The sequence below is a fragment of the Stegodyphus dumicola genome, chromosome 2 (genome assembly GCF_044657685.1).
Source record: "Stegodyphus dumicola isolate Sdum_Otavi_A_Nest chromosome 2, ASM4465768v1".
In the NCBI taxonomy this organism is placed as follows: Eukaryota; Metazoa; Arthropoda; class Arachnida; order Araneae; family Eresidae; genus Stegodyphus; species Stegodyphus dumicola.
Genome location: NC_140769.1, coordinates 240,788,870 through 240,801,248, shown reverse-complemented (window position 1 = coordinate 240,801,248; position 12,379 = coordinate 240,788,870). Strand labels below are relative to the sequence as shown.

At 29.7% G+C, this 12,379-nt stretch overlaps 1 protein-coding gene across 2 annotated transcripts in view; it reads right to left on the bottom strand.

Annotated features, from left to right (window-relative positions):
• Positions 1-12,379, bottom strand: part of LOC118180967 (DNA mismatch repair protein Mlh3-like) — a 49,104-nt gene that overhangs the window by 13,150 nt on the left and 23,575 nt on the right. For both annotated transcript variants that reach the window (XM_035350050.2, XM_035350051.2), the window contains exons 4-8: positions 10,674-10,868; positions 7,848-7,909; positions 7,668-7,769; positions 2,567-2,633; positions 1,235-1,306 (exon numbers count right to left, since the gene is read on the bottom strand). In XM_035350050.2, the coding sequence (XP_035205941.2) occupies positions 1,235-1,306; positions 2,567-2,633; positions 7,668-7,769; positions 7,848-7,909; positions 10,674-10,868 (498 nt within the window). The remainder of the gene's footprint in view (positions 1-1,234; positions 1,307-2,566; positions 2,634-7,667; positions 7,770-7,847; positions 7,910-10,673; positions 10,869-12,379) is intronic.

Here is a 12,379-nt window from a genome sequence, read left to right as displayed (position 1 = left end):
CCTGATATGAAATCGTTTGAAACCTATTATACTGATCTTTTCCAAAACTATATTGCTAATGGTGCTGACCTGATCAGTACAACTGTTAGTGCTGCTGAGTTCAAATTCCAGCGAAAGCTTGGATGTTTCCTCCTTCCAGAAAAAGCATATAATGTTTCCTAAGCATATAATGTCTGTGTAGCATAGAGACATTTAAAATATCCCTCCTCTCAAGTCTTAGAGAATTCAGGGTCACTGATGAACTCACAAAAAGAATGTCTCAAGTCTCTCATCTTCATGCCTACCATGACTCTGTATGAGAAATGGCAGCGAGACTGTTTTGGCAGAGAACCCTCCCATTTAAACTTAAGAGAAACCTGTTAAGTTGTGTTGTTGATTTAAGAGAAACTTGTTTCTCAGGCAAATTTCTTCCAGCATTGTTGGTCACTAGCTAACAGTAACACCATAATGTACATGACATAGGTAGTTTATTAAGCCATCTCCACAATGCTGTTACTAATAAGTGCAAGCATAAATTAATGATAGTAATACTTGAAAGTGTAAAACTACTGAAAGTTACATAAAAAGAATTTGAATAAATACAGTGAGAACGAACTGAGGTTTTTGCACTAATTGGCTTAAAAAATCTTCTCTAACTCACCATAGAAAGCAGCTGTACTTGATGAATTCCTTTTAAATTTGATTATTTTATAAGATACTTTTTGGAATTTACACTTTATACAGTTTTGAAATACTTTCAATTTCTTCATATAATTATAGCTCTCTTACTGAGAAAAACACCTTTTCATTACTACTCATACTGCAGTGGGGAAGGAGGCATTTAAAAATTAATTCTTTGTTGAAAGTGCATAAATTTTTCTAAACTCTTTAATGTGTGGATCAAAATAACTTTTGCTTCAAGATAATGCCTACACAGCAGAAGTTATATAGGAAACTACTATTTTTTTAAACACTATATAATGCAGAGTAAGTTGTTGGGGATGTTTATTTTATTTAATATACAAGATATTATTTGGGAAAGATTTTGAAGTTTATTTTAGACATAATAATTTCAACTGCAATAAAAAAAACTTATTATTACTGTCAAATATTACAGAATATTCACGATTTATGGTATCTGACAGTGACTAACATTGTGATAGTTTAAAAAAAATCATTTCCAAAGTAAATAAAAATCTGCAACATTACATTTTTGATATAAGATCTACATTTAGTATGCAGACAAAATACTCACCCTCGGAAAGTTCTTCTAGCCTTATCCGTTCGTGAACAGCATGCTGATCAAACAATGCAAGCAACTTTTGATCTAAAAAAGTTCAAAAGTCATATTGCTAATACAGGCTGTTTTATAATTCTTTACAAAATTTAAATCGATGAATTCTGAATTAACCTTCAAGGCAACATTGCTTTTTGGATAAGAGCTATGTTAAACAGCATTTATTAACTAGATTTGAACAGTTGTTTTAGTTTTTGTTCCATTAGATCATTAAAATCATTAAAGTGAATAAGAAAACAGTTTTAAATTACAAGATAATATATGTATTAAATGATACCAAATCTCATGACCAGATAAAAGTGCTCATTTTATCCAGTGCATTAGAAATCTCTTGGTTAATTTACTATAATAATACATGAAATGATGTATTGTATCATCAATTATATTATCACAGGAAAGGATTTGCTTTCAAAAAAATTTATGCACCAAAAAATATTTGAATGTATGCAATCATTAGAAGTGTAAGATATTCTACAGAAGATGTACACTTTCGGGTTTTTAAATTCTTAGTTTTTTAAGTACCCTTATTCCCCCCCCTCATCACAATTAGTTTCAAATGCTAGGAAATATTTTATGGGGGGGGGGAGTTACACAAAAAATTTGGAAGGGAGATAAAAATTCAATATTATATTACTATATTAAGTCTTCCATTATAAAAATCAGTTTCTTCTAATTTCTAGTAAAGGGTGATTGATCTAACAAATGATTTCTGGTTATCTAACAAAATGTGAAAATAAAGGGTACTTTTGCATTAGCTAACATTCATAATTTCTGTGGAAGATTAATTTCCATTTTCATTCACATTCTATTTTCTTTGACAATAACTTACTAACAATTATCTGACTAAACTGCAATCATACATTTTATCTACATACTACTTTTTTGTAGCTAATCAAACTTGGTAAAATTTTTTAACAAAATCTCTCCAGGATTTGTGAAGCAAGATAAACAAGCACACATTTTTTTCTTTTCACATAGTTAAGATACAGTAAAAAAAGAATCAAAATTGCACTTATTCCCATGTAATAGAATTTTTAAATCACACATGAAGTGACTATGGAAGGTAATATTGATATCTGACAATAACCATAAAATTTTTTTTTAAAAAAAGGGAATTGCTTCAAAGAAGTGGGTAAAATCAATGATTATCATCAATTTATTTACTAATGCCTGAAAGTAATACAATAATTTTCTCCACTACTCATTTAAAATGTATAGAATAAAATCTGATACATGATAAAAACCTTTTTTTATACATACAACAGTAAAAAATCAGAAGACAATGCATACCATTGCAGCCATTATTGAAATCTTGAAGGACACAAGCAATGAATTTGCAATCTACTTGTCCAATAACCTGAAAAATTATTAATTAACTTAATAAAGCATAACTAAAACTAAATCATAACTTAATGTGCAATGTGGGTAATTAATATTTAATAACGCTTAGGCAAAGAATTATTTCATAACACCTAAACAGACTATAAAGTTACAAGATTAGGTTAGATCAGAGTCGTAGATAGGGTTTTTAGCGCCCAGGGACAACTGAAGATTTCGCGCCCCTTACTGCTTGCCAAGGATGGAAAACATTTAATTCTACAATGTCGTAATATCAATTTGGCGCCCCTTGGATTCTGCGCCTGGGGACAGATGCCCCCCTTGCCCCCCTCTAGCTACACCCTTGGGTTTGATTTTCTACTTAAATATATGATAATCTTTTAGCAAAATAAGAATGAAAAAGATTACATATGGCATAATCACTTTTTTATTCATTCATTTTTTAATCTATGGAAGAAAAAGTGATTTCACATCTCTTTTAGATATGAAATCATTTTTTCTTCCATGAAATCATTCTTTCTTCATATCTCTTTTAGATCAGAATTATTTTATATCACATTAAGGATTATTTTTACTAACTTCACAACTGAAGTTTCTTTCTGCTCAGAAGATTACTGGAATTATTTTGTTATGTATGCATTGTAATATAGTTTGGAATCTTCTAATTTACTAAAAAAGATTTACATATAGAGCTAGTATAAATTATTTATTCATTTTGAAAAGGCTACACTTTCAAAAATATTACATGTACACACATGATAGATATATGGAAAGAACCACAAACTCACCAAGTTTATACACCCTGTACAAATAAATGTTCAATATGTATCCCTATAGTGACAAGATATATATCCAGATGATAATCAAGCTCATTCCATACATTTTGTAGCATAGTCCTGCCAACTGTCTGCACTGCAGCATTCTTTGAGCTCAGCTAAGGATTGCAGTAATGAGGGCACATAAACAAGGTTCTTAGCAGGAAAAAGTCGCAGGGCATTAAATCAAGGTATCTGAGAGGCCAGGGGAACAAAGCTAGGTCTTCTTAGTAATGCGCCCAATCTAGCAATGCGAAAGTTCATCGTTTAGGCAGTCACAAACTGGGATGTGCCAATGACAGGGGTGCTCTGTCTTGTTGGACGACAAAATTTTTTTTTATTTTTTTGAAATTTGATTTTGAAAAAATAACCTTTTCAAACAAATGAATCATTTATGGTAGCTCTGCAGAACATTTTAATCACTTCCATTTGAAATGATAAAAAGAACTAATATTTGAAATTAAATCTGATAGGCAGCTTAAATGAAAAATATCATCAAAGTTATGTCTCTCTTACTCTGTTTTCCTTCTTTACAAAGGTATTTATTGCCTACATAATGGCGGTGCTTTTGGTGGTGGTTGGGAGAACTTTTTGAGTAAATGATATTTTCCTTTAATTGTGTTAAAATTAAAAACATTCATGTTATTTGTTTTAAAATGTCTATGTCCTTCTTAGCTTGCATGTTGAGGGAGGGAAAAAAAAGAGAGACAGAGAAACTTATTTGAAGTTGTATATCGTAAATGAGTATTTTCTCAGAATGGAAACTGCATGTATGATAAAAATAAGTTTCTTGGCTTAATAAGTTTTAAAGTAAGTTTTAAAGCTATTAAGAAGTAGCATTTGCTGTGTTTTTTAGCCATATGGTTCATAAATTAAAAATCCTTCAAAAAATTATTCTATTATTTTATAATCTATCATGGTTCACAAAAGGAATTTCTTGTGTACAATGATTTTTAATTATGATACTTGTAATTATGTTTTCTTAGAATTTCAAAACAGTTCAGATACAGAAGTTCAAAATCTACATTAGATAAATGTTTAATCTGAAAAATTGTGATTTTTATCTTTTTTAATAAGCCTGGGTGTTTCTGTTGATCTAAATAAATATTCTTTAAATGATAAACCCATTCTTCAAGTAAAAATAATTGATAGCAAGATAAAATAGATACCATAATTGAATTGCTAACATTTACAAACTGCAGATGCCACACTCATTTTTGAAAATATTCATGTGATTTTCACAGCTCTCCTGAGGCCACAGACCCAGGTTATCAATATGACTAAGAAATTAATTTCAAAATATAAGATGCTATAAATATTTCTGAAATTTATTTTCTCACAGATGGGAAAATCTGATGCTTTCTTATGTGTGAGACTCAGAAGTTGGATTTGTGATCTGTAAGATCTGACATCTGTTGCAGAACAGATCATCTGTTCCACTTCAGAAGGGAAAAAAATCTACATGCTCAGACCAGAAAATAATTCTTCAAATATTCTGGAACTACAGAGATCAAAATTTATATCTGATGTTGTGCTAATACCTTAAGATTATACAAGAATTATTGATGTTTGTGACTTAAGCCAAGTAGTAAAAGCCACAAAATACTGATAATTAATCCTAATTCCTAGTAATTGAATATATTGGCAATAACAGTTTCACTTATTATTTTTTATTATTTCCCCTCTTCCCAAAATTCTTCTTGTGTACTTCATATATATGTATTAATTTTCTTTGAAAAATTCTCCACAAAAGCATACTTGTCCTTAAGCAAATAGCCGCCATAAATAAAATCATCGAATAAAATTATCATCGAAGTATAGCAAAGTATTTTTGCCCTAAAAGGAAAGATATAAAATGCCCTAAAAGGAAAGATATAAATACACACTCTGAACAACTAGAAATAAGATATCTCTAGAATAGTTTTACTTTCAAAAACTAAAAAGACTGCAAACACACAGGAAATTTAAAAGTAGTAACAGTAATGACGGTATACTAAGTCATCAGAGATTTATAATATGAGATAATGGAGATTAGGAAGTAGAAGCAAGAAGAATATCATTTATAAACAACTCATTGTCATTTGTATGAAATTGGTTACTATATGTTTAATTTCTATGCTTGCTTTAATGTTAAAAATTGGTGTTTTTGATTTCCTGAAGCTGATATGAAAAGCTTGAATAGAAACAATATGATTACATGCTAAGACACTTTTTTTGGAGACGGAGGGTGTAAATTTCTTCTACCCTACAATTTTTCACGGAAACTTTAAATAGTACTTACATATTAGCACAACTACCTCCAAAAAAGTCACCAAACTTTCGGAATGCACTGAATTCTTCCAAGCATGCCATAACAGTTCTTTAAGTAATATCATTTTTCAGCTGCAGTAAACACTGTATTTCTGCATGTGTTCTTGTGTTGTATTCCAAGTTCCAACAATTTTGATGACACAATTATGATACTTTTTACTTTAAACTTGGTTTTAAAATATACACTTAAGGGACTTGCTTACAATGAAAGAAAATGCAGTGAAATTTATGCTAAAATATAGCACTTTGCTACGAAATTATAAAGAGAAGAATTGCTCCAAAACTAAGAAATCATCACAAAATTTCCATCAGATCAGAAGAAACAAAAACCCCTTTTTCAGTAAGTTTACTGATTGATTTTCAAGATAAATACCTAAATGAAACATAAAATATCTATTTATGTATGTAATAAATATTTTGGGGTCAATAATATGTCTCCATTCATCTTCTTCAGTTAAAAAAAAAATCACCAGTTCTGCTAATACATATGTACCATTTAAAATAATAATAATAAAACGATTTATACCTTTATGCTTTATTATGATTAAAACTAGAAATGGAACAAAACTAAATCATAAAAGATTCTAGAATCTCTTAAGACCTTCGCATAAAATTAAAATGATAAAAAAAGAAAGACTTTATATTAAAAGCTTTAAATCAAAACAAAATTTTTAATTTTCGTTTAATGATGTATAGTCACTAGGTTTAAGAATCACTAGGTCATGATATAGGAGATGCCAAAAATATGCAATGTCCTCACTGGGATTTGAAATCCAGACCTCTTGATTATGCACTGCACTTGTTTTCAGTTTCCACTATGAAAGCACGTGGAAAGTAGGGAGAAAATACCTTAATACTCCCCCTTTCAAAGGGTAACTATTGATTTGGAGATTCAGTTGTCAAATCCTAAATATATTATAATTCACCATCTTTTAGTTTGGGTATCACTTGTAGGGTCTCTTTTAGAATTTTTCAATGTAAAAAAACTATAGAAATCTGCAATGCCCTTGCTGGGATTCAAGCTCTGGACCTCCCGATTACGTGTTGGACATGCTTCCAATTACACAATGAAGGCATGCAGAAAGGAGGGAAAAAATATCTCATAATGAAATACAAATTTAAAAACACAATTTTAAAAAATACTCCTACATCTATTAGGAACATAAAAATGAGATTTAGGGAAAATAAAATAAAATAAAATAAAATAAAATATGTGATTCTTGAAACTTAAAGTTAATTCTCCCAGTTTAATTAGATAAAAATACTTGAATAAACAGTTCAGGTTCCTTATACTATTCCATTTATTTTTTAATCAAAGCAAACGTAGAAGGGTGAGAATTATTTCAAGAATCAACACATAGAAACATTAAATGTGAAACTCCAAATTTTCACTGGAAGATTATATTCAGGTGATATTATTGATTTAAGTTCTACTGAATTTGCAAGAACAGCATTCTTTTTTTTAATGAATGTTCCTACTGCACATTCATAAAGGTATTATTTCCACACATTTTGAGTTGATACATTTAATGTTCTTTTAGAAAGAACTTAAATCAGTCAAATGATGAAAAAAGCACAAAAATCTGAGATTTTGAATCTTGAATTTTAAAAAAATGCAATATTTAAAAACACTGTTCCTAATTCAAATCATGCACTTCAGTATTTACAGCAAAAAAAGCAAGAGATGAATAATACTTTTTCTTTTTATCGTATTTTCCTCTCTCCCTTCTTTAATTCTAAAAGTGAGATCCTCCTTAGATTTCTTTCATTTTCACTGCACAAAGTACAGACTCAAGGTTTTATACAAGTGAGTCAGGATAAATGTACATTCACATAGTATGGGATATCTATAATTTTACAAAGTATGGGATATCTATAATTTTTACAGTAAAAATGATTTGATAAATCAGAAAAGTTATTTTACATACTTGTAAACTCTGTAATGTACTTTTTGAAAAACGATATGAGTTCAGAACACCATACATTTGAGGAACATTCTGAGAAATATTTGGGTCTTCTGCACAATTTGCCTGAATAAAAGTAAATGTAAAATTTATTTGTGTTTTCACTATTTTTTTGACAAAAGTATGACTTTTAAAAATACACACCTCTGATGAAATATTAAACATAGGATTTTCCCACTTGTTGAACATTTCTTCTACATTATTGTCTGTGAAATTGAAAATTTAATAAGATTCATATATAATGAAGAACACAGATGCTGTACTTTTACATATTACTGAACTTAAATTTTAATAACCATAGCAAAAAAGATAACTTTTATATTAATTACCTTCCACCAATTTCAAAATAAAAAAAGATAATAAATAAACTACACATTACAAAACAATTCACATTTGAATTTGGAAAAATTATACAGCAAAAACATGTGATTTAAAAAAAATCATATTTTAAAAAATAATTATTTTAAAGCCAATAAATACTTTTACATTTTAAGTCATTATATGGCTAATCAAGTGATTTTGTCTTCCTGACAACATTAAAAACTATAATCCAGATACAGTACATTGAAACTATCATTTGTAAAATTATATTATATGGAATGAAGATTTCTGCAATTTAAATTTCTGTCTTTATTCATTTCCAAATCTAATATTTCTAAGAAAATGTATATTAATACAAAGTTTCAAAACTTCAAAATGTTATTCAAAAAAAGAATATTAAAATGAAAAATCATAAAACAGCAAGTTAAAATATGGATATAATGAGTGCAGACATTATTAATACATACATAATGCACTTAAAATACACCGGTTCACTTTACTAATGAGTAGACACAAAATTTCTGCTTTATCAGTAATTACATTAATATAATTTAAGTCAAAGGACATGGCACAATAAATAAATAAAACACATTTTTAAAAGTAAAAGAGTTTTGAAATCAAATTATGAAAAAAATGACAGCTTTCATAACAAATACTGGGAGTATTTTAAAACAGTTTCACACACAAAAAAAAAAATCTATGTGATTAATAGTTGGCTGATTACAAGCATAATTTGTTTTTCCCCATTTTTTGTCAAGCTCCATAAATTTTATTTTTTATCAATTAATATTTGTTAAATTTTCACTCATATCAGATCAATTACTTCGCTGCATCTACATGACCTGACGTTGCAAATTATGTTAGTAGACTTAGTTAATTTAACAATAACCTGAAATACTTTCACTGAATTCAAGCAAAATGAACACTACATTTATGTTACCTTACATTTATGTTAAATGTCAAAATAACTTATTGAAAACAAATGAGAATGTATTAAATGTTAGTGGATTGGGCTGAAATACTTTCAACAGAAAATCATTTAATGGCTATGGTTTTTTCTATTAGCAAGAAACCTGTTTTCCTGGGAATCAAGCACGCACAAAGCATAGCATCAATTGAAGCTTAAAAAGAAGCAATGCACTGGTGTTCACTGCTTTTAACTAGATTTTTCAGAGAAGACAGCAGAACCAACTGTGTTATACAGTGACAATGACAGTGCACAGCACTGTGAAAAAATCCATATCATCACTTTTGAACAAAACACACTGATACTCATTTACGTTTGGTAGAAAGTTAATATGGCAAAAAGGAAATTCACATTAAATATGTGTCTACAGCAGAAATGCCTGTTGATATTTTAACAAAGAATACTGTAGAGACAAACATAGAAAATGTATGAATCTATTAGGATTTGATTGGTCTATGAGGACTTGATTTTCTAAAGATTTCAAAATGCAGTGATGAAACTGTTTAGTGAAACTAAACAGAGTTTAACTAAACATAAGTAATGGTTTTTGTTTTTCTTTATTCTCTTTTCAGCTCTGAAAGGGAGAGTATTGGGAAATTTGCATTCTTCCTTGTAGCTGCACAATGCTGAAGATGTGTAAAGTTCAAAGCTACATAGTTGCATGGTAGAAGCCAGAAAGGTGTATGTGTGTGTGCAGACTGTGTGTCCTCCTAACATCCTGGTAGCCAAGATTCTCTTTAATGTGGTGCAGTGATCTGAGGTATGGAACTGTTGCAGCCAAGTATCTGATAACATACCAGTCACGTTAATCACTTGTTATCCAGAGTTCATGTTATGTTTTTTTCATGTCACAGGTTGACATATCCTGTTCATTAGTTTTGTTAAGCTCAAGGAAAGCACCCATTAAAGTTTATGTTTAACTTGCAGCACACATGTTCTTTTGGTATGGAACCACGTTTCACACTATGACAAAACTCTCAAAATCACCACATTAAAATTCAGCAATAAGAATTAAGAACAATTAAAACTCTGATATCAAAATCAAATGTAAAAGTTAAATATAAGCTGCAAAGTTATATAAGAACAATAAATTTGCATACTTATTATAATCATTTTATTCAACTGCTGTGATTACACCTTTTTAATTTTTAACAATTTCTAAAGTGAAAAATATTTGGAAGAACACTCAAGTATTTTTCAACCATGAAATGAAATTATTTTCAGAGGATATATTATAAAGTATATATTGAATTAAAATGAAAAAAATTATATTTTTTACATAGCTAGTTAAAACTATGTAAAAAAAATATAATTTTTAGTACAGATGCAGCAGAAAGTTTGATATGATGGTTTTAAAATTACCACTTCGCAATTTAGAGACTGAATTTAAATAAGACCTGTTACATATGAAACTCATTTTTAATAGTCCTTGATATTAACTTCTGAATTTTAACTGGGAAGCTTAAATATTTTAATTTTCATTGTAATAATTTTTTAACACAGTAAAATATTTTAAATAAGTACTCTTATCTGCATTTATTACATCCACCAATAGCAATACATTTAGACACACATCCAACTATGATTCCTTTATAAGAACTGCATGGAAATGTAAAAGTTCCCACATCTGTATAAAAAATATATCTTAAAATGATATCAAATCATATAAAACATAAAAATACCACAATAAGAGCTTTCTTGTTTATTATCTCTCCATTTGCAGTTCCACTCCTTTTTCTCTTCATTTTCAACAAAATCTGTCAATTCAGTCTGGAGGTCAGATATGGATACATCATCTGTTATGCCTGGACTTGATTCTTTTGGCATAAATGGTGAAAAATCATGTGACAGAAAAAAGTGCCCCTTCTTAAAATGACCTACAAAGAGTTTAAATACTTCAGATCTTGGAAAAATAACATAAGACATGCATATAACAAGCAAAAATTATATATTTAGACCACAAATGCCTGTGTTCATTTTTGGATGCAAATGGAAAAATTTTGATTTGCAGAAAATTTAGCATGGTAAATTTAAATTCTCATATGTATATAAAAATAATCATTTTGGCAGAAATATGGCTGATCACTGGAATACATAGTCTGGCAATACAGACTGCTAGCTGGGAATCTGATGAAGATCAGCAGTACTAATCCAAAAATTACTTGGTTAAAAAGTTAAAGTGTATATTATTATGGATACACATATGGACAAATCAGAAATCATGAGATACTTCTGAATAAATCATAGTTCTTTATTCTAAAATGGAAATATATCTGCGGTACTTTACACGATTTTGTACCTTGCAATCTGTCCTGTTGAGTAACGTTCTGTCCTCGTACTTTGCCTTACATATAAATAAATCTGTGTTTTCATAATTTGCACCTCATGATCTTCTCAAAAGCAAATTCAAAATTTTTGCAAAGCCCATTTTATGATACCAAAGAGCTGCTTGAAGAGTGCATGAGAATGGGATTCATTGAAAATAAGAAGGAAATGAAATTGTGCAAAAGGAAAGCTATTACAGATAAGTTTGAATGGTGATGCAAGAAATCTAGTGAGAACAATCGTTTTGTGAAGTGCAAGGGAGGGTACTTGGTTTCTGAAAGTCATTTGAGTATGAAAGATATTTTTTTGATTTTGCATTATTGGATACATTTGCTCCCAGTTGAATACTAGAACTCAGACTTAAGTATGAATAGTAGCACTGCTGCTCAGTGGGATTCTTTCTGTAGAGAAGCAAGTATGGAATTTTATGAGAATGATAAGTATATGCTTGGTGGGGTGGATATAATTTCTGAAATTTATGAGAGTAAGTTTTGGAAGCACAAGTATAAGAGAAGAGGGCAAATGGGTGGAAAATGAGTGCCTGATGGAACTGAATAAGGGAACATTTAAGTGTTTCTTTAAGATTGTGCTAGATATAAACAAAGAATGCCTAAGTTTCATCAAGCAGTATATATTGTACCCTGCATTACAATTATATCCAAAACTCTGAATTAATGTGGTTAGCATACGTACAGAATTTACATACGCCCTTGTAGCCAGCCCATTCGTGGGATTCGAACCTCGGACTGAACTACCAGTGTTCAGCATCTTTACCGATCGGCTGCTGATGGGCCCTCCACACGGTGTTAAATCTGGTGATGTTTTTCCTTGTTTCTTTGATGTGATTCCTTGTTTTGATATATATCGTGTGACCAAGTATTCACACATAGAACCCCTATAAGGGCTGTAAATAAAACTTGAATTCTTTCTGTATTTATTAAAATATTCGTATTTGTTGTATTCATCTTAGTTCTTCTACTATAGCCTTCTAAAACCTCAAAGGGAATTAGGAATAACCTGATGCTCATCCTCCAATAATGGCGTCAGCTCTCTTTCTCATGCA